Raw genomic sequence first — 23,569 nt, forward strand, 5'->3', positions numbered from 1 at the left:
GCTCGGGTTAATGGAACACGTTAAATCCTACCCAATTCCAAAGTCTTCTTCCAGTTTATGCTGAAATTGTCCAATTCCAAGTCAAAATTCCTGTTCCGATCGTTGTTTGTCAACTAATACACGAACCATCAGCCAAAAATACACAAAAACAAAGCAAAAGAACAACTGACATCAACTATAGCAGAGTTTTCTGCTTTGCAATCCCTAACAGTAAAATAAAAACAAAGTTGCAACATTTTCACATCGTCAGGAACAATCATTCGCCAACTTCCAACCAAAACCGATTGAAACCGTAAAAGGATGACAAAGCAACTGAACCAGATCTTGACTGGAGAGCCGATTGATACCACTTGGAAGCGGAAGACGCGAGCGCTCCATGAATTTGCATCCATAGCTCCAAAACTCCCAAAATCTCAACAAAAAAACAATATTTACTCTGACAAAAACTCAAATTAGTTAACACAGTGGTCATTTACAGAGATTTTGATTCAATCACGTTGCGATTCTATTGCAGGTGCGTATGGAAGAAACTGAAAACCTTAGAAAAGATCGAGAGATTCGGGTTGATATTGGCCTTTGAGAGTGAGGAGTGTATGTCGAGTTCTTTAATCCAATAACCTGACCCGAATTCGGGTCTTATACGATCTGGGTCATGGTTCGGGTCACCAAAAACATGCTTTCTTCATGTTCAGGTCGGGTATTAGGGCACCCTACCTGAACAGAGCTATTAACACCCCTAATTGAGACCATACACATTTATACTTTATTCAAGTGTCACAAAAGAAGAAAGTCAAAATTACGGAACATTGCAGAGTTAACAGACATTTTCTATCGTACTATTTCCTATTCCTAACACCGTTAAAGACACAAGATATCCTCAGCTAAAGCAAGAACACAAAAAACCTTGTGATTATTTGTTTGCTTCACTTCATGCTCCAACCATCAAATTTGATCAACCCGAGTATGCACGATCATTCTCAACCATCTGCAAGTGATTGGATACAGAAGCTTGAACTGGATGATCTTTGAAATTTGAAGTCAATAAGTTGATATGATTGGATCCGATGCATACGTCAGTTCTGGTTTTTTATCCCTACAATCACGAACACCGAATATATTAAAAGATACACAAAAATTTCCTGCAACAAGTGGTTCTGGCAAAAAAGTTTGTCCTCATGCATGCAGATCTGCATTTACGAGCACATAGTCCATTCTTTATTGTCTCATGTGTGCTCAAAAACCAGAGAGAGCTGCATCACTTGTCGCCACAGATGCAGGTAAAAAGGGACCATTGATAATTAACTAGAACGGCATGACCATTTGCGCAAGCTACAGCAATTTTAGTGTCCAAGAATTAGAAAATTGATTTAATGAAACATGTCTCTCTACACAAAAGTTTTCACGAGATCTACATACTACCTATATGAAATTTCTTCATGATTACCTTACATCTCAGTAAAGCAAGCCATCCAAATTGCGTAACCTTACAATCAAGCACACAACTGAGATCTAACATTAATCACCATCAGTGTTCTCGTGATATGCATGGTATACATTACTTATGTAGACCAACTCACATTAAGCTCCCTCCTATTCATTAATGCATGTACTAGCGAACACCGAATATATTAAAAGAATGTGAACTGCAACCTTTAAGTCTGCAGAGGCCATATAAAACTTACACAAGAGGCATGCTCACCTTTGAATCACTTTCAGAATTCCTGTGCCCAATTGCATTGGTACCCCCATGATGATGCATTCACTGACACCTTCAATTTTGTCGGCCTTACCACTTGCAGAAGCGTGGAAGAGGTGATCAGATGTTTTCTCAAATGAAGCCAACATCAAAACGCTTTTGTCCATTTTCTGTATGCCAAACCTTGTAATGCCAAGAACTTCACCCTGATAATTCACATCAGACTCTAAGAACACACTAGACCAACAAAGAACAAATAAATAGCACATTAATCAGCAAACCACCAGTTAATTCTCCCTCACAGTCACCATGCATTGGATTAAAAAACTTCGCCATCTAGACCACATAAATTATTGGAGCATATCTTTCCAAAAACTTCTACTTATGTGAGACACCGAATTCACTGCCTTTATCCCAGAAAGTGTTAATAATTAATTCTCTCCGCATATGACACCATATTGACTATGCTTACTCACCCGGAAAGTCATTAGGTCTGCCAAAAGCATCATATGGCGTATGTCTATGCTCATGCCATGATTCGACATGATGAACTGTATCTCCTCAATAATGCACCTTCTAGCAGCTTCAATTCCAAGTGTCTGCTGTACCTCAATGACATGATTACTTTTCGTTTTCCGACCATCAACACCTTTGGTGCCCATGACTTCTTGCAGACCCGTGCTGCAAGAATTCAATCATACAGAAATTTTTTTAGCAATTCTTTTCCCCCATTTCGATGCATAACGTTTGCAAGTAAGAGAAATACTATGGAAGTTATATGAAACTATAATAATGACATGAAGAAAGAGAGCTTTTAGAAAAGTGAACTAGCAGTCATATTCTAACCATTAGTATTCTTATGTGGAAACTGGAAAAGAAATTGGAGTTTTCTCTCTGAGAGTAAAATTCTATTTGTTTTCTTTTCTATTGCAAGAACTCAACAAACTCCAACAACAAATAGAAGCATAAGTTTCTGTTCAAGGGAAATGAGATTTCGACATCCATTCTACACTAATACCCAATGACCTCTTGCTTATCTGCATGGACTTTGATATGTTTGGTGACGATAGGACTAGTATTGCGGTGTGAGTGTAAATGTATTATTGAGCAGTTTTAGACTTCCTAAGTTGTACCTAAATTAACATAAATACATGTGTCTGACATGGCATCTGATACCTACCTTATGTGAGGATTGACTGTTTATGCGTGTAGTTTAAAAAAGTTGTACATATTCAAATAAATTCACAATTTATTTTGCTAAAAGTAATCTGCATAATTGGCTTCCTATAAGACAATGTCGTAACAACTCACCCTTCCACTACAAGACTGTACTTCTCCCTCTCCTTCGCCTTCCCTTCCTTGTCCTTATATTTTTCTTTCCCTTTGTTTACCACGGCACGCTCAACTGTCTTGATTCCCTGTCAACCAAAAATCAACATAGAGAAAATTTAACATCCACGAAGAACTATAAGGATGAACTAGGATCATTCATTCATCCAGGTGTTTAAACGAACATTAAGGTTCTCACCTTCACTATGACGTTCGGAAGCATATTCTTGAGGGAATGGAGCTCAAAATGAAGTTTACCTCTATCAACCAGAGGAACAACTTCCAATTTCGTAACATCCAAAACATTAATTTGCTGTATAATGGACACATGCATCAGATGTCGTTAACAAGAATAGTTCATAGATAGCCAAGCTACAAGAAGAAATACACACCAGCTGCTTCGGTTTAATTTTCGGAGTTTGTGTAATTGACTCCCTCACAGTATTAGCATCTATACTTAACTGTGAGTCTTCAATTCTATTCATGTCGAGCGTGATGGCTATTGACCCTAATCTTGAAGTCATAACAGTCTTTATGCTCTTTGCAATCTGCAAAACAAGCGATTGTCCAAATGGATCATGAAGCTCCAATTTCATTATTTGGGAGGCAAACAGAATGTTGTGTTCGTCTCTCTTCAAGAAGATGCGAAAAAGATGATTTGACTCACCAGAAGGCTTTCAAACAATACGCTCTAACAAGAAAGAGGGGTTTACCAAACACATATATAACTAATCAGAACCAACATACTTCATCAATTAATTCCAAAGTCCAAAAAGATACTCGGATAAAGCAGGTTAAAGTCCACTAGTTAAGAGCTAAAATGTAGTGATGCCACAAATTATAAGCCTTCATGGATGCATAAAAGTGACTTAACAAAAAAAGCATCCAATTTTTATTGCTAAAGCACAAAGAATAAGGAGGAGCTCAAGAAAGTGCTGCTCCAAGGCAATAGACAGCCTAACTTATGCTTTCTCAACTCTAGGAGAAGTGCCCGAAGACCCTGTAGCAAGGTTCAGAAGTGCATTATAATTAAAGCATGCCACTTGCTTTTTACCTCAACATGAAAATGTGCATGGTTAGTAAAGCAAGGTTCTGCTTACACTACAATCTCATATAACCCAAACATTGGAGGAAGAACTAGTGAAAGGGATCACCTTATTCCCAAATTCCTAAAGAAAGCCTAAGAAGAGACCGCAGAGAGAAAAAAATAATATGTCCCATACAGAACTTCTAGAACTGTTAAGACCAAAAAAAAATAAAAATTGTAGTACTGCAATTCCAGCAATACAAGCCTAAAAATTAAAAGATTGATGAGAAAGGGTAAGGGTACCCCAAATCCGACTACCTTGTTTGGCCCACAAGAAAGGGCAACCTTAGGCCCAAATACCTAGAGAAAGCCTAAGAAGAGACTCTAGAGAAACAAAAGGATATGTCTAATAAAGAACGTCAAGAACTGCAATTACGGCATATCAGGTAACTTAACTCTCCTCAATTCAAATAAATCTCCATTTTCCAAAATTTACGCATGAATCTAACAAACTCAGCAGGAATGGGACTTATTACAGAGGAATCAGAAGTATACCTGGCCTAAAACGGTCTTATCAATCCTAGCCTTTACCATCCTAGCAATATTCACATTATCATCACGATCTAGCTCTGCAGTGATGATGGGTGTGAGTATTTTCTTGGCTCCATTTATGATCTCTTTGATACGAGGAACTCCAAGTGTTACATCTAATACAGGTTAAAGAAGTACTGTGACAAGTAGAATTGAGAGTTGGGTGTGCAGCTTCGACAACAGAAAAGAGAAGTTTCTGAAGTAGCTAAATTAAAGCCAAAACAAGACGATATTCAGAGGATACTCATGCTGGCAACACCAGCAAAATGGAAAGTTTTGAGTGTCATCTGTGTCCCTGGTTCTCCAATACTCTGAGCCCCAATTGCTCCAATTGCACTTCCAGCTTCAATTCTTTTTAAATGATAACGAGAGATGCAGGTGTCTATAAAGGCCTATTACATCATCAAAAACCACATGAATAAGATGCATCTTATTAAACTACAATAGAAATCAAATTAGTCAAAGACATCATCAGCAGTTCTAAATTTCTACAAGCAACTCTTTATTTTGGCAAGATCTTATACAAAGAGAGACATGTACGAGGCACTCAAGGATCTTATACAATACAAGAGAGTTTGAATTTTGGCGTCTAACACAATCATCATCAATAAGCTTATTCGAAACAATTATCGTTGCACAACAGTAGGTTCATAGTTGATGAAAAAATGTTAAACAATAAGGTTCCCTTCGAAGTTCCTTTCTAATCTCACTTCTGCAGAAGTTCTTGACTGCCACTATAAGTAATAGGTCAAGCAATTTCACCAAAAAACTGCTCCTGTCCCAGACCATAGCCTCACATTTCTTGTTGAGATTTTCAATCTTAACCTGCTGTCTTTCTATTCCTCATGGTTAAACTCGATACTTTGATTCGGAAGAGGATGACTGTTTCTTGTAGCCAACCTTATACTGAAACGAGAATGGCTCCATTCGCTGGCTAAAAGCATCACAACCCAAATTTAGTTGAACCAAACCAGGAAAATCAACCAAAAGTACCATCCTCCAGTGAAAGAAAGAAGCTAATCTCGGCTTTTGTTAACCTTAGTTCTACTGAGGTTACATGACAAATTTTGGATGAATTGTCTGATATTTGTAGAGAATATCTTTTCATCGTGCTCCCAAGAGTCTTATTGCATCTCATAAAGTGTGCTCATTTTTCGTTCTAATAGACTAATAAAGCAAAACAACCGGGCAAACACAAAACAGTTGCCAATAGTAACTGGAAACCCAAAAATAAGAGGAGAAAGGAAAAGGGCAAATAGTTAGATTATATTCCAATCAGAAATTTTACTGAACTAGCCTGAATAAAGTCCAATCAAACTGATATCAATATAAGCAGTTGATGCATGAGGTTATTCTAAAGAAATTTCTCGTGTCACAACTAAGAAGACATAGCATACATGAGCTTCTTTGGATGACTGCTAATGCAAAATGACATGCATGTATTGACTTAATTAACCAGCCACTCAATGAATGGTTTTGCACATCAGATTTAATTCCAACTTCAACTGCCCCCAACTATTTTAGCATACTTCTGAACTCTCGTTTAAACATATGCAGGCTACCAATTCTGTCCTGACATGCGAACTATAGCACAAAATCTGCTTGGAAGCACCAAAGTCATCTATAAATGATATAGGCACATCGGTATTCTAATAATTTGCCTAAAGATGCCACTTCATCAATAACTTTGATCATTTCCCTATCTATAACATTGAATGACAGGGTCATAGGAATACAAATAAACAAAAATATCCAAGGATGGACACTCTCCAACGGGAAGAAAAAGGTACAGTCCTTTACCCGAAGCTGTTTTTCAGTAATTCCACCAATTTTCTGGGCAACTCGTTCGACAGTCTCACAACTTTCCCCTGTTGCATCTTCACCAAACTTCATAATGATTTTTGATCCTTTCTCATGTTCTTCAAGTAGGAAGGCTTTCAGAGATTTCTTGAAGGCTTTGGAAGCTTCTGAGAGGCCTCCATCAGAAATACTTTCATTTTCTGGTAGCTTTTGTTCTATCAATGCAGATATTTCCACAGGAGATAGATACTTATGTTCTCCAGAAGGGCAAGTTGCCTGCAAATAAATGTGGAAGTTTGTACATAGATGAACCAATCAACTCGTCCATCCAACGAACTGAACAAATTTCTGGATAAAGAAAAAGATGGACTAAGCTTCATTACCTTCACTTTCATAAATAATCTGTTGAAATTCAAAGGGAACCCACTTTTTCCTTCCATTTGTGCAGGATCCATGCTATCATCACCATAAAGGAATTGAACAATGCATCCACTTGCGTTTCTTACTGTGTTGTCATAATGAATAGACAAGTCTTCCAAAGCCTTGATAAGTCTACGAGACATGTATCCAGTATCAGCTGTTTTCACCTACAATAACCAGAGACCGCGATTTTTTAGAGATGGATATAATTATTTCCTCACAGTCGACTCTTACAGCTACAAAATAAAAATTTTAACAAGAAAAGAAAAAAACAGAATTAAAACATGACCTACTTTGTCAGATATAATCTCTCCCCACTAAGATAAGCCAACTCTAAAGAAATCAGAGAGGAATGGCAAAAACCCAACTTTTTATTTACAAATTGGACAAATGAAAAGATATACAATAGACTCACAATGTTATGACATCATGCACAACTCTTATAGCAAAATAGAAGGATTATTATAAGGGCTAATATCACCAAAAACCCCAACCGGTACACCCATGCCACATTTACCCTAAACTGATTTTTGTGATTAGTTGACAAAAACACCCAAACAGGTACACCCGTGCCACATCTACTTCAAACTAATTTTTGTGTAACAAAAATTCCCAAACCGGTACACTCGTGCCACACTACCCCAAATTGTGGTATATATGGAATTTTTTGGAGTTAAATGTGGCACATGTGCACCGGTTTGGGGTCAATGTGGCACGGGTGTATTAGTTCGGGATTTTGGTGACACAAAAATTAGTCCGGGGCCCTTACCAAAAAAAAAAAATTAGTCCGGGGTAAATGTGGCATGGGTATACCAATTTGGGGCTTTTGGTGGTATACACCTTTATTAATTATTGTCGCAAAGTAGAGAATGTATCCGAACGAAAAGGAAAAATTAGATTCGAAAAGACAAAAGCACAATATATGCAGCAGCAAAGAGAAAGGCAGTGACAACATATAGTGGAACATAGAATCAATACTCATTGACGGCAGTAGTGGCCCTTGAAGATAAATAGCAGGATCATGACGACAATGATGACTAAATCTCCCGCAATGATGCTTTACTGAGAGCATGTTGATGTATATACTTTTAGGTGAATGTAAATCAAAATATTTGGCACACAGGGCAGAGAGAATTAGCTTCCATAAACACAAAAAACGAGCATTTTCCTAAACTATCGATCAAGTTCCACATGCCAGGTCTTCAGCTGGTTAAATCCATCAGGAACACCAAAAAGTTTTGGGTGGAAAATGGAACTCCTAGAAGACCTTTACTGTTTTCCTCATTAGATGAATGTCACGTCCAGATCGTATGAACATCCTCGCTGACTAGTACAAGATACCTAAATGATGATAACTCATTTATTATGCAGAGACTAACATTAGCAGCACCAATTTTCTCAGCTGCATAATTCAATTTATGATAGAAGTCAGCCACAGAGGAGAACACACGTAAAGTTCAAGTGGAAGCCAAAAAATGATCTCCATACCGCCGTATCAACCAGGCCTTCTCGTCCTCCCATTGTATGAAAGAAAAATTCCGTAGCTGTCAAACCGCTGTAAAATGAATTGGCAACAAAACCTTTAGCCTGCATGAAAAGTTTCTAAATTACTCTCAACTGTTTTTGGTGAATAACTTCATGAACGCTAGAAGTTTGGGTGAATTGTAGCATCTTCTGCTGTTCTGATTAACTTCTCAAAACATACAACTGTCAACTAAAGCTATCATTGGCTCTTTTTCCTTCTCAAGGAAATCCGCCAATCTCACTCTTGCTTTTTGATTGAAGAATAATTCCATACAGAGTAGACCTTTCTACCAAAAGAATGAGCTTTACAACAAACAATTCGAGTACTCACTGCAGGTGTCTTCGATTGCCTTGGAAAATGAGGAAGACTCCGATCAATGAATCCATTAGGTGCACGACGACCCCCAACCGACTGCTGACCCACACATGCAATCATTTGGCTAATATTGATGGGAGATCCTTTTGAACCACATTGTGACATGATCAAGGGACTATTTCTCCAATGTAGTTTCTTCATGCACACCTATTAATATACAAAATGTAACCTGATTCCCTTTCACATAATGTTTCCCATGGAAATGCTTTGTAGAATGAGGAACACAATGCAGCGCACATGAACTAATGCAAAACCTAATGGATCATTCAATGCTATTTTTGCACCTACCTGCCCAGTCTCATTTCGAATTTGATTTAAAATATCAGTAATCACAGCCTCCAGTGTTTGAGCAGCATCACAACCAGGTTGGAGTTGCAGCTTTCCTTTGTTGTAGAGCTCTATTTTTTCATCACAACTATTATAACCATTCAAAATGGTCTCTCTCTTCCTTTCATTCAGATCATTATCCGGTTGAACATCATCAATACCAATGGAGAACCCGTGATTTCCAATCCACCGGGCACTACATCAAGACAGAGGGGCAATTATAGGTCTAAAACTGAAAGAACTTTCACTTCCAAACAAAAAATACAGACGCAGCACATGATTGTCATCATGAACATAAATAGGACAGTGAAGTTAACCTGACTTGATCAAACAGCAAAAAAAAAAAAAAAAGATAAGGAAAATAAGCCTTCTAAATGGTAATCTAAACATGCAAACATTCATACTCTGAAAGGCAGTCAAATGACATTAAAAAGATCAAACCAGAATTAAAAAAATAAACTAAATCAGGCGGATACCCCAGTGGTATAGACGAACCATACAAAACAATGAATCATTACTATAATGCAACAAGAATGCATTGTTGGCACAAACTATTTAATATTGCATGTATTAGGGAAAGGAGGTAAACAACTTTGATAGGAGAAGGCTTCGTCATTAGCTTTCTCTAAAATTTAAAAAGAAAAAGTAATTCAAAGTGTGTGAACAGCAAGCTTCACGAAAGTAAAAGTTAAAAATTAAAAGTCAGTCCTAACACACCCTTAGTCCAAATTCAGTAAGTCATTCAAATCTTTTAAACTACATAAATTAAAAAGTTATCTATTTCTGTTAGAATATTTAAATAATACACAACGCCTTCATCTAACAGCTTAAGCTTTTAGAACAATTGGCAATGGTCCCACAAAATCTCACATGGTATCAGAGCCGGAGGTTTTGAGTTCAAATCTTTATGGGCCCCATATGTCTCTCTAATTAAATATTTTCATGCTTAGTTCTAGGCAAAAAGACCAGACTAAGCGTGAGGGGGAGTGTTAGAATATTTAAATAATAAACGCCTTCATCTAACAGCTTAAGCTTTTAGAACAGTGTGCAGTGATTTCACAAAATCTCAATTTCCATTCATAGTAAATACAGGTCAGCAAAGAAAACCATTTGTACACCACCACATATAAAAATCAGTAGCTCGCACAGGCATCTAAAATTAATTATAAATATTTGCATTTGACACAAAAAGGCAGATAACCCAAAAGTAAAGCAACTACTTATCAGCAAATACCTCAGTTTAGCAAGACGATTCATACAAGCAGCAGCAGCATGTGCATTGTAGTCCCTGAGGAGGACAGAGAAGAGACCATCCTTGTTCCCATTACCTGAAATAATTTGGATTATATGAGGATAAATATTTAGCTTTTGAAGAAGGTAGTCCAAATCAGTCGTTGATTTAAGGATTGAATATGGTCCCGTGAGTATGCCACTATTAACACAAAGTCACTTAGAAAGAGATATTGGCCAAAAACATACAGACCATATAGCCTCACTCCAGCGCCCAAAATTATTCCAATAACTAATGCAATCTAGGTTTCATCCATCATAAGACGGTTTAACAGAGAAGGAACAAAATGGTACAAGGTACAACTGACAAATTTGAGCCATAATACTGGAAAAAATTCCTGTCACCATTTCTTTAGATTTATGGAAATTATTCAAAGAAAGGAATACAAATTTGATCATTTGACTGGCAAAAGATGTACTGTGAAACACCTTAACACTACCTACTTCATTGCCATGATTTCTCAACTGTAATGAGCGTAGCTTGTTGGTTAATAGCTCACAGCCACCAGCCATGACAGCATTACATGGACGATAGGTATATGCACTCACATTTGCAATTAGCCAGGGGAAACTCGAAATTGACCAACAACAGAATCTAATACGAGTCTACTTTTTAAAAAGATGAAAAGACGAAAAAAAGGTAGCAACTGCTTTTGGTATAAGAAAACGTAGGATGGAAAATCACATCTCGCTGACAATCTTTCTTAGCCAAATACGGTAAACTTCAAACTTCTGAGCAGGATAATAAGAACTGGAAGGTATTCAGTGGTTGGCAAGTCCTGAGACGTAATGCTCATGGAGAAAGGAGTCAAGACAGCTTTAATAAAGTGAGAGAACATATTAAATAAGTGCGCATCTGCATTACAACACATGACCCAAGAGCGTAAAATAAGCCTCCAAGACAAGTACCTCAATATAAACATGTAAGGTTCCTATACTGAATTCCTTGAACAAACGTTTTAACTTTAGAATGTTTCTTTTAAAGTTTGAATATGTTAGAAATGGAAAATCGAGGAGTGCCCACTATCCCACAAAGTCGGTAGATTCTGTACAATTTACGGGCTAATTAAGCCAGGAAGAGAAGGCCATAAAAACAAATTATATCCCAAGCTACAACAGAGAACAGACTATCAATACTCTTAGAAGATGTTCACAAGAAAACTATAGTGTCGTATTCCAATGATAGCATCATTAAAACAAGAAAATGCAGGAAATGAAGACAACTAACCTAAAGTTGCCTTTCCAAGTTGCCCTGATATAAGCTCACTGTTACGGAAATAAACAAAACCATCATTAGGGCACATTGTTTCTAGTTCCCTCTCTGATGCACTTTTAGGCTTGCTATAATTTTTCTCCTTCACAGTCAGAGTCACAAAGACTCTCATGCATGCATTGGGGCGCAGTAAAATGCTAAATATCTGCTTTCCCGTCCAGAGTTCTATTGGCTGCAGAAAACATAAACCAACCAAATCAGTCTCTAAGAAGGAAACAAGTCTGACCAACAAAAACGGCATTACCTTAACATATAGATAGTCAACCTCAACCATTATATGTCTAATCCCATTTTGCAAAATTATCTAAAAAACACTTCATAGTGACTACTAACTTAAACAGAAAGACTGCTACCTTTGCCATGACAGATAGCTGCTTGACCTCGAAATTTCACAACCAAGTGGAAATATTGTCATAACGGCCAGTAGAGCTAGATCTTTTGGAAAACTAACAAAAGTCTACGCTCACTGATTTGATGCAGACTAGCAGCTCATACTCCTTTATAGAAACCAGAAGTTTGTATTGCCAATAGTCAAACCAAAGTTAATGGCTTACCCTTTTAAATCAAAACAAGACATTCATACAGTTTAGGATATGAAAAAAATGACAAACAACAAGACCATCATCAGGTATTGAATTTAGGGAAAAAACCACCAAAAACCCCAAACTTTCCCACTTGTGACACATTTACCCGAACTTTTTTTGTGACACCAAAAACCCCAAACTTTGTTATTTGTGACACATTTACCCCGATATACATTGTCCATGGGTATTTTCGTCTTTTTAGCTTTTTCTTTTTTTTTACTTTTTTTCTTTCCGTGAGGGGCCCTCGCCGGCGTCAGCGGGCCGCCTTGGCGAGATCCGGCGAGGCCGCCCTCGCCGGCGTAGGCGAGCTCGCCTAGGCGCGGCGAGCCCGCCGTCGCCCGAGCCTCGCCCTCGCTGGGGCGAGCGATGGCGAGCCTCGCCCGGCGTCGGGCGAGCCTCGCCTCGCCTGGGCGAGCGATGGCGAGCCTCGCCGGCGTCGGGCGAGCCTCGCCTCGCTCGCCCGGGCGAGGGCGAGGCGAGGCTCGCCGGCGTCGGGCGAGCCTCGCCCGGCTGGGCGAGGAGGGCGAGGCTCACCCGGCGCCGCGAGCCTCGCCCTGGCTGGGCGAGGAGGCGAGGCTCGCCGCCGGGGCGGCGAGGCGAGGCTCGCCCGGCAGCCGGCGAGGCTCGCCGCCTCGCTCGCCCGGGCGAGGGCGGCCTCGCCGGATACGGCCGGGGCGAGCCTCGCCTCGCTGGGCGAGCGAGGGCGAGCCTCGCGGCGTCAGGCGAGCAGCGCCGGCGTCAGGTTAGCCTCGCCTGGCTGGGCGAGGAGGGCGAGGCTCGCCGGCCGCGCGAGGCTCGCCCTCGCTCGCCCGGAGCGAGGCGAGGCTCGCCGGCGTCGGCGGGGCTCGCCCTCGCACTGGGCGAGCGAGGCGAGCCTCGCCCCGACGCCGAGCGAGGCGGCCCTCGCCCGGCGCCGGCGAGGGCCCCCAGCCGGAAAGAAAAAAAAAGTAAAAGAAAAGAAAAAGCTAAAAGACGAAAATGCCCATGGACAATGTATATCGGGGTAAATGTGTCACAAATAACAAAGTTTGGGGTTTTGGTGTCACAAAAAAGTTCGGATAAATGTGTCACAAGTGGGAAAGTTTGGGGTTTGGTGGTTTCCCTTGAATTTAAATCCAGGACTTCAATTATAGTATTATCCCCTCCCCCTTGTGCGGATAAAACCGAAAGGGATAATGACACAAATGGTCTCTAAACTTTGGCCAAATGTGTAATGTGTCCCTGAACTTTTAATTTGTTTAATGTGGTCCCTGAATTTCAGCTCAATGTGCAATGTGGTCCCTAGTCTTTTAATATATTCAATGTGGTCCCTAGAATTTCGGTACATGTTCAATGTAGTCTATAAAAATGTTCAATGTTGTCATTCCATTAATTCGAGTTTAGGGACAATATTGAACATTTTCATATAGTCCAAGGACTAAATTGAACATGTACCAAAAAGTTCATGGACCACGTTGAACAAAATAAAAGTTCAAGGATTGAACAAATTAAAAGTTCAGGGACTACATTGCACATTGGGCAAAAGTTCAGGGACCATTTGTGTCATTTTCCCAAACCGAAATTTATTTAAATATGTGCTACATAGGTATGCTTGTGGGTCCAGCAGCAAGACCTGCCCGTGGGTGCCAGTTGGGATTGGGGGCGGATTGCTTGCAGACCTTACAAAACTTTCACCAGAAGCACTTTTATGAATTCAAATGGCATTCATTATACCTAGAAAATAAAAATATGTGCAAACTAAAATCATTCACTCTTAGTGCAATCAGAACCAAGAGGACATAATATTAAACCGTTTGCATTAACTCCAACTATAATTAATCCAGTCAAGCAATGAAAAAATTAGAATAAGCAATTGAGCAACAAATTACATCTTATAGACCAAAACCGTCGAACAACTCACAGATTATTGAATCCAAAAAAGATACAAGAACTCCTCCATCAGCTTTCATTACCTTAATTATTGCTGGTGTTGGCAGATCAATGAGATCCATGCCGTCTCCCATGTAAGAACATATTAGTGAAAAGGCTGCCCGGTCATAGAATATATCCTTCCTTGTTATGAGAAAGGAGGATGTAAGAAAATCTTGAGTTGAAGCAACCAAAATTTCTCCATTTTTGGGGGTGCATAAATTGTTTTGCACCTGAAAACAGGAAGAAATCTTATATGCTAAAACATAAAGATAGACTTCTCTGGGGAAAACGAAAATTCACAAATATTGATCAGGCACTACCATGACTGGTCAATTGATTTCCAGAAATAAACCAGAGACGATATCTAGCTCAGAAAGCGATTCATATTGGCAAGACATTCATCCAAGTTGGAGGCCAGTTAAATAATTTTTTGTAATAATTAAGCACAAAAATAAATACACTTTCTCAGAAAAGAAAAAAAAATGTACCAAGTATATTAACCAAATTAAGGAATGGTTAAGGCTTTGCATGCAGAGTGACTTGATCAAAGGTGAAAGAGCAAGCACAGGGAAAGAAAAGATCATAATTCAGGAAGTCTAATAATACAGTAGAAAAAAGTTATCTTATTATAAGTAGCACAGGTAGCGCTATTTGTTTGATAATATGGATTTGAAAGAAGTTACCCCCATCAACATCAAAGCCTCTGCACGAGCCTCTTCTGTTTGAGGAACATGCAAATTCATCTCATCTCCATCAAAATCGGCATTATATGGGTTGCAAACAGATTCATTGAATCTCAATGTTCTCCATGGCATTACTCTTGCCTGCTTGGACAAAAGAAGAAAATCCAATTGATATTAAAACCAACATGACTGTGTTAGAAAAGTAAATAGTAAGCCTATAGCTCTTGTTCATTCACCCTATGACACATGATAGACATCCGATGCAAGCTTGGCTGTCTGTTGAACAGGACAACATCACCATCTTCCAAGTGGCGGTCAACTATGACACCAAATCCTAACTCATCAGCAAGGCGCTTTCTAAAATTTCCCATCAAAAGCCTGCAGGATAAATTTTTTGATTTTAGGTTATCAACTGAAAAATGAAGCCGGACTTCACAATGGAAAGGGCTGCTATAGTCACCTCATTTCACCATCAGGATATCTGATCATCCTTGCACCGGGATACTTGTAAGGGCCATTGCGAACACATTGTCTCAATTTCTCAATATTGTATTGGTTGACACGCTCAGGATAAGTCAAGATCCGAGCCATTTGAATGGGGATCGCAACCTGTGATGACCATTAGATACAACATACTAAAATATCAAGCAAGAAAGCTTGAGAAGGAGAAAAAAGAACAGAAGTTGAAGACTACGTATATTGCCTCACCTCGGTTATCTTCAGATTGGGGTCAGGTGATATGACTGTCCTTCCGGTATACTCCACACGCTTACCAGATAAATTTCCACGAAAGCGCCCCTGCTTTCCTTTAAGACGCTGAATGAAACCAGCCAATGGCTTGGCTACTTGGAAAGGGTATGGAACGCCACGAACATCACTGTTTATATATAACCCAACCTCAGCTTGGAGATGATCCCAGGCAGCCTAAACCATTATGTTTACTCTAAGAATCACAGGAGAGCTCCTGATTTTGAATACATAGATAGCAACAGACTAATAATTGACGATAAGTGAATTAGTGCAGGACCAGAAACAGCAAACTTCCATTCCCCAAAGCATTGAAAAAGACATTGTAGCACATAGGATAGCCATTAGGAAACTAGGACTGAAAATATACGCTTGATCAAATCAAATCAAATCAAATTGAAAAAAATATCAGAAGCAATTAAAGAGATCACCACCTCCAGATGACTGGAGAGCTAAAGAAAAACTTAATCCAGATATATGGACCTTCTGCACAAGTAATCACACATGTAGGACCATATAGCAGATACTATAAATAATAATTACCTCGGACACTCTTTACTAAGGCAACGAGAAGATAATGCAATTTATTGATCTCTAATGATGTATAAGACTGCCGCTTATATAATTTTCCAATTGAAATAGATTAATACTCTGGATTAAGCAATTAGTAATGTAGCAGATGAAAACATCTTATATAGCCATCCTTTGGTCCCTGGTATTAATCAAGACTTGCTCAAACAATAAAAAATGGGATAATATCATAACCTCCTTAAACTATAAAGTAAACATGGTGCTTTATTAAGCAACCTCAGCAGCCAGAAAACGCCAACCACATGCTTTATTTAAGAGCCTTTATACAACACGGGCAGGAATTCCATCCAAACTAAGCTTAGATGAACTTTTCAACGGGGAAAAAATCCATCATGGTACATTGAAATAACAAGATCAACCACTATTTACGTTGAAGGAATTAAGAGCAGTGAACAACATTAAGTAGGTCGATGACAAGCCAAATCTTGGGCATTTTAAAAGTCGTGGAACTCCTAAAGAAAAATGAAACGGGGAAACAACTAAGCAAACGCAACTTGAGTGACATGAAGCAGAAAAGGCAATGCCATGACAATGAATTATTAGCCTAGAGAGGTCGTTAATGGCTATGGTTTAGTTTTATCAAGAAGCCAACAATACATCCTAGAACTCAAGCAAGCAACTACCATTGTGCCAAACATATTGATCACTACCAGTCCAAGCAATCGGAAAACAATTTCACTTTGCCACATCATGCATTGTGATGTTATAAATACCTTATACAGCAAGGCAGTTTATCGCTTAATCCACTTGAAACAAACAAGTCAAAAGCATAAGTCTATCCAGCTTATGAGCAGCTCCCATTTGTCAAAACCACAATGATTTATCACTTGTCCGCATACTACTTACTTGCTTTATAAGTTGCGAGCTGAAAAACAAGTTTCAAAGTTTATGCATTATTGTAGTGTGATTGGCGATGCTAGCACAAAACCGAGGGACTATCTAGTTCCACCTAAATTTAAATGGATTCAAATATGAGTACTTTATAAACTTTTAAAGATCAGAGATGTTCATGTCAAGTAAAAATCAAATCTCAAACGTTTAGGGTGCATTTGCTTTTGCTTTTTAAAAAGCAAAAAGCAACTTTGTTCCTTTCAAAATTAGTCAAAGTGCGTCTGCTAAACAAAAAGGAAAAAGTAAAAGTTAATTCAAACACACCCTTAAAGGAAAGGTAAGAACAAAAAATTAAAACAAAAAAAATGCAAAAGCACCCTGAGATTACATCTTGACTTTTCTAGTCTCCTATAAGAGATTACATCATTCAATCATTTTCTAAAAAACAAATCTTGATGAAACTACTTTGATAACGATATTGCTCCCGACAGTAAAAAGGAAAAAATAAGAAATTCCTCTTCAGATATTGTATTCCTAAAATAAAATGTAACCACCAGACTAGAAAGTCCTGTATTGAATTAAAGATGACAGAAGATGACCTCATACGCTGCTATCAAAATTCAAGCATAATCATCAAAAGTTTGAGCACAAAGTATAAAATGCAAGTACCCACAGAGCTTTGTAAATCCATTAGCATCGACCAGTCACATCAATCCAAAGATTCAAATGAAAGGGTAAGAGTCTGAGAAACACCCAATACCAGATTTTTTGTTTCTTGAAGTTCTTGCTGAAGAGAAGCATTGACCTGAATAATTCTTTTTAACCTCTCTGTGGTGTCATTTTCATTACTGCAACAAGACAAATCCGCATGAGCAAGTTAGAACAAACTAAAAAATAAATATACCTAAAAAAATCTGTAAATGTAGCTGACAGCACCTCTGCGATCCTTCCAACATGACTGAAGGACGAATTGCTATTGGTGGCACAGCTATGGTAGTTATCATAAATTTCTCCGGCCTGTCTGCAACATTGAGCAATTCACAATCCTGCATTATAATTGTTCTTGTTAGCTAGAACGTGATGACTGACTTCAAGATGTGTAGCATGACACAGAGAGAGAGAGAGAGAGAGAGAGAGAGAGAGAGAGAGAGAGAGAGAGAGAGAGAGAGAGAGAGAGAGAGAGAGAGAGCCTTGTGCTTCATTTTGGCTACTTTTTCCCCAAGAAATTTAGTTTGAATGCTACCCACATGATCTCACTGACCACCACATACACGCATGATAGATTACAGAACAAACCTGCATAGAATTTCAATGTCATAAAACTCGGATAAATTACACCAAAAGAAATGTACCTCATCTAACATCCTTTCAAAGAGAGACAGAACATCCCGGGGATTAAGGATGTTACTAGCCACACTCAAGGACCCCTTGGACTCTTTTATGTGGGACATTGCAGATTTACACTCTTCTAGGCTCCTGTCACTAGTCTTTGAACGGTCATGAATGTAGCTAATCGCACCAATGGCTTTTTTCACTGTGCCTGTAATTCAAGCAGAGCAACCACAATGGGATCACTTTATCAATGCATAGTACGCAAGCACAATGCTCACACATACCCAAATTTTACCACAAAGACAGGCAATTGAGTGACAACCATTTAATGAAGATTGCAGTATGCAGCTAAATGTGAAAATTAGTAACTGAAGATAATGTTTTCTCCAAGTTGATTGGAGCACTAGAGATGTCCCACACCAAGAGAAGGAGAGTAACCATGTAAGGCTATCCCATTGAGGCTTCCTTGCCCATAAGAATCAGATCTTACTTAAAACCTCTACCAGAGTACCTCTTCTCGCAAAGGCAATGAGTTTGATTTTGTTGAATCTGTCCCTGTGACAGAACAACTTGGAGATGGAAATTTTGAGATTACTGAAAACCACTATTTCAAGATAAGGTTGCAGCATATGAATAACTTTTCTGGTGCCACCAGGGGACCTTAAAGCTAACCATGCTCAAGAATTTTCTATAGTTCTGATACATCATACCAACAAAAAAACCCGTGGACAATTTCAACCTTGTCGCCTTGAAATTATGTGTTAGTACCTTAAAAATGCTGCTTTTTAACCAGTAGGAAGAAAAACAGTTGTATAGGACCCAGAATAATATCAAAAAGTATATGAAAAGAGTGCAAAGGACAAAAAAGAGTCCCCTTTTAGTACACCGTCCCCTACCTCCCTCACTCCCTCCCTCCCCATATTGAATTTACCCAGCCAAACCCAAATCTCCTCCTCCACTAAACTTGCCATGACCCAACTTGTCCTTAGTAATCATAAATTGTTGGGAAAAAGCCACAAAAAATCCAAAAACTATGCCCACCGTGACACATACACCCTGAACTTTTTTTTGTGACACCAAAAACCCCAAACTATGCCTATTGTGACACATTTACCCTAAACTTCTTCTTGTGACGTAAAAAACCTCAAACTTGTACTTATGTGAAACATTTACCCTCCATCAAGGTTCCATCAGATGATTTTTCAACCAAAACATCGCTTTTATTTCACTTAAGCAACACGGGCGCCATGTCAACACCGTTTGCTATCTAGCGTCCATGTAAGCAGATTTTCAACGATTCTCATTGGCAGAATTTTGACGGAGGGTAGATGTGTCACATAGGTACAGATTTGGGATTTTTGGTGTTGTAGAAAAAAGTATAGGGTAAATGTGTCAAGGTGGGCATAGTTTAAGATATTTTGGTGGCTTTTGCCCTAAAGATTTTTACCAAATTTTCCACATGCAAGGATAGTGCAAAAGAAAGTGAGCAACAGTTTCCTCTTTCTTTATACACAAAAAACAAATGATTTGCCATAACTTTATCTGTCCTCTTAAAGTTGTCCAAAGTGAGAACACACCCCTCATACATTCCCAAACAAAGGGAGGAACTTTTGTTTGGATTTTTCTATTCCCCAAATTGCCTCCGAAGGAAAATTTCAATGTTGACAGGGTCAGCATCAATTTTGGACGACTTCGTTGATAAAATTTCACCAGAACACAACCACTTTGCTTCATATCTATCGGTTGACATTCTACCTTCAGCCACCATATACATATTGCTTGTCAACCAAATTAATTACAGAAGTTTCCATGACAATCTGCCATAAAGTCTTTTTTCCTCAGAAAACCAAGACATAATGAGTCAAGAAGTTGGTTGATTAGAGGCTAAACTTCACATCAAGCATTGAGCCAAAAACATGTCTCCTCCCAACAATTAGCTTGACCGTCATTCAAGTCCTTCCAAACATTGCTGGTTCATCTCCAAACTCCTCTTTCACGGGTCATCCTTGTGCCGTTTGAAATTCATCTAGGAAATCTGACTTAGTTGCTACCATCTTTTCACCATCAATGATTCTATTTAATTCAAAATGCCAAAGCCCAGCTAGGCTTTATTCAAAATTTCAAAAAAGAAAAGAAAAAAAGCAAAGACTTAATATTTAGAGTTTTAAAACTACTCTATCCTTGGGTTGTTTAATCGAATTGATGACCAGATAAAGCCTTCAGCTTTGTCCACTTTATCTGACAGAAATCTACTAATGTCCTGGCTACAAGAGAGTGCTTTAGGTTGATGTTAAGGTTCCTCCTTTTGGAAGGACAGATCTTTTCAAACCTGATGACTCTTCCTCGAACACAAATTGATGCTGACGATTTTTTTTAAAAGCCTTAATAGGTCCTTAAACTCATTGGACTACAATCTCATGTATGATCTAGAAAACATAGAACATCACCATGCCTATTACAGCAAGTACCCAATACCACCCTCTTCCAGCTTAAGGAATGAACTCAACAAAATCCCATTCTTGCACGTGCTAGAAGGTGATTTTCTTGTTTTCAATCAGAAAGGAAAAGAATTATTGAGGATCTAGAGGAAAGTTTGAACTGGTGTGAAATTTCTTTGTGAAACATACCAAGGTGAAATGTCATAAAACAAGTCAGTCAAACTGATGAAGATTAATTTGCAACGAAAATTTATTCTTGAAGAAGATAAGACAAGTATGTGTTCTCAAAGGAGGAAGACTGACCATTTATGTATCCACAACGGGCACACTTCCCTGGTTTACACTTGTTGACTGTTTTCTTTGCAAGCTCGGCCTTCTGTAAAGCATCCCTCTTCGGATGTCTTATCTTCTCCAACTCTTTTCTGCGTGATTCCTCCTCCAAAAGAATCCGCGAACATGACTGCAGAGGAAATGTTGCTGTTGCATGAAATCTGAAGGAAACAAATAAAACACAGAATACTACACCAGTTCATCGCATCAGTCTAACAGCAGGCAAGGACAAGGAAACCATCCCATCAGATGACACTTCTTTTTCACATTACCATATGCACATATTTATACACAACTTCTAAATAATTGTTCATACATATGGGCATGTATGCTACCTACTTCCCTAATACAATGCCAAATTTGACATACATAAGGTACGAATATCTCTGTTTAGAGAAAACTACGGAAGGCAACTGAAGGAGAAGAGGAAAAGAGAGCATGAAATGTCCGAGAATGGAATCCCCAATCAATCAAGTACCTTGCATATAGACTTCAAGATCTCCAGAATTTTGTCAAGAAATCCAACATTATAAACGGGTAGAGCAAGAGTCAAGTACCCATAATGCCCTGGACAATCCTTGAAATCTCCATGGCATGTATTGCACCTGCAACTCTTGTTTGCAGGACCCTGTAATCACAAGAGAAAACACTCCTCAACCTTTTCCATCACCCGAATAAAGTGAATACGCAATGACAACATACTTCTCATGTCATATCAATACCTTAATCCAAACTAAAAAAATCTACAAACTGTACATACCAACCCCCCCCCCCCCCCCCCCCCTCCAAAAAAACAAAGAGCAAGAGGTAAAGCACAAATTGACAAATAACACCAAATGAACGAATATTCATGCTGGAAATGTAAAGAATCATCGAAAAACATCTCTCCTCTCAAATTATCCGACAATCAGATCAGAGCCAAACAGTTAACATTAGCACTAGTTAGTATTCTACACAGTGAGAACTCATTGAGCCATCAAAATCACACAAAAGCACGCGGAAAGACGGCGATATCGTAGAGAGGACAAACAGCGATGGAGCTTAATACCATGCGTGGATCCAACAAGCCGCCCACCATTGGCTTCCGCTCCTGATCGTAGTAGACGCCTCTGTACACCTGAACTTCCGCAACTTTTCCGATCTCCGACGAAGAGAACATCGAAAACTGAATGCTCTTGCTGTAGATAGAAAAAAAAAAGTTACAAAAAAAATAAAAAAACCCCTGATTCGCACAGAAAGTCCGAGGTTGCTTACATCCTGCGAGGGCCGACATTCTCCACGTAAGGCTCCTTGGTGAATACGTGCGACGCCGCTTTCATCTCTGATCAACAACTGCAGAAGACGAACGAAAAATTCAGAGAAAAAAGAAGAAGAAGATGAGCATCGGAACTAGCTTCAAAAATCACGAAGCGAATGCGAAGACGATCGGTTCGCGCGGGGCGGGACGCGACCGGGCATTACGCGAGAAGCGAGGATCGACGGCGAGACGGCGATGAATCCGAGAAGCTTCGGAGACGGAAGGCGGGAGGGTTCGCGGGGGGCGCGTGCGGAAGGTGAAGATGGACCAGCAGAGAAGCGAGCTTGGGGGTTTAAGGAAAGCTTTTAGCGCTTTTTAGGTCACTGGCGGTGGCGGGAGGGTTTTTGACCCGGCCATGGGCCCCGCCCCGACCGGGACTCGCCCGGACCCGGTTCGGTCGCCGCCGTGGTTATGTATGCTCGGGTCTCGCGACGGCGGGTCTTTTTGTCTTTTGGCTTGTGCAAGTCAAAATGGAAATTGCCGATCTTCTTGAGAAGGGCGAATTACAATTTTTCCCTCAGATTTTGATATTAATTATAAATTCTCTCCTGACTTTTCAATTTTTGCATTGTCCATAAGTTCTTGAGATTAGTAACTTCGATTATTTTTTTTTTACTGGAGCTCCAACATGTACCTGTCGCGTGACTAATATGCTCTCTTATGGAGGGCAAATCTGTCCAATAAATTATGGTGAATTATGTTTTACCTCTCAAGTTTTGCACATGTTAAGTTGTTTCCTGACTTTTCAATCTCTTCTGATGTTCCCCTATCGAAGCGAGGGTCGTCTTGCCCTCGCTCGGTTCTTGTACGTGGTTGTTAGGGCTGAGATTTTTGGTCTATGTTATGCTTGGATTGACCGGACCGGTCTTTCATACTTTAGGTACTAAAAGCCTTAACGGCCTGGTTGGAGCCGAAATTATGTATAATAAACAAATGTACTGACAGTTGAACGAACTAATATGCGTTGTTACTCGTAAAACCGAAACAATATTAAAATCTACCAGGTATTTATAATGGTAAATTAGTTATTTTGTTCGTAAGTTATGGTAAGTAATTTAAGTACGCGCTCGCTTATAAAATCTAAAAACAAGTGATAATCCATTGTTGGGTTTGCGAATGTTAAAATTGTTATTTCATTGGTAACTTAATAATAATTGATCGGACTAATAAGT

At 39.2% G+C, this 23,569-nt stretch overlaps 1 protein-coding gene across 4 annotated transcripts; it reads right to left on the bottom strand.

The window, feature by feature from the left end:
* Window positions 1-600: 600 nt before the first annotated feature.
* LOC115670322 (DNA-directed RNA polymerase III subunit 1) lies at window positions 601-22,719 on the bottom strand. Of its 4 annotated transcripts, none has more exons than XM_056320128.1 (28): window positions 22,562-22,719; window positions 22,355-22,432; window positions 22,149-22,278; window positions 21,579-21,728; window positions 21,074-21,230; window positions 18,353-18,540; window positions 17,937-18,046; window positions 17,761-17,848; window positions 15,540-15,755; window positions 15,292-15,440; window positions 15,068-15,209; window positions 14,832-14,972; window positions 14,190-14,378; window positions 11,609-11,825; window positions 10,325-10,418; window positions 9,052-9,286; window positions 8,719-8,910; window positions 8,352-8,450; window positions 6,827-7,030; window positions 6,444-6,719; window positions 4,888-5,035; window positions 4,608-4,759; window positions 3,418-3,573; window positions 3,225-3,338; window positions 3,008-3,114; window positions 2,173-2,377; window positions 1,700-1,902; window positions 601-985 (listed from the first exon to the last, which is right to left on the bottom strand). In XM_056320128.1, the coding sequence occupies exons 2-28, from the start codon at window positions 22,417-22,419 to the stop codon at window positions 943-945; spliced, it is 4,170 nt and encodes a 1,389-aa protein (XP_056176103.1). In that variant the 5' UTR covers window positions 22,420-22,432; window positions 22,562-22,719; the 3' UTR covers window positions 601-942. The 4 variants fall into 4 exon arrangements, with proteins under 4 accessions (XP_056176103.1, XP_030447430.2, XP_056176102.1 ...); XM_030591570.2 differs by having other exon boundaries at window positions 601-1,093; XM_056320127.1 differs by having other exon boundaries at window positions 601-1,093; window positions 22,552-22,702.
* Window positions 22,720-23,569: the final 850 nt, after the last annotated feature.

The sequence above is a fragment of the Syzygium oleosum genome, unplaced genomic scaffold (genome assembly GCF_021117445.2).
Source record: "Syzygium oleosum isolate NSW1041296 unplaced genomic scaffold, Sole_v2.1 Sole_v2.19, whole genome shotgun sequence".
NCBI classification, from domain to species: domain Eukaryota; kingdom Viridiplantae; phylum Streptophyta; class Magnoliopsida; order Myrtales; family Myrtaceae; genus Syzygium; species Syzygium oleosum.

Bases quoted from the DNA above. Each gene is read 5' to 3' on its own strand.
- LOC115670322 (XM_030591570.2), bottom strand. From the start codon at position 22,419: ATGAAAGCGGCGTCGCACGTATTCACCAAGGAGCCTTACGTGGAGAAT. The intron at 15,756-17,760 runs GTATTGGGTGTT...ATAATGGTTTAG, and splicing joins TTCAAGAAACAAAAAATCTG to GCTGCCTGGGATCATCTCCA. The intron at 4,760-4,887 runs GTATCCTCTGAA...AACCTGTATTAG, and splicing joins TGCTGGTGTTGCCAGCATGA to ATGTAACACTTGGAGTTCCT.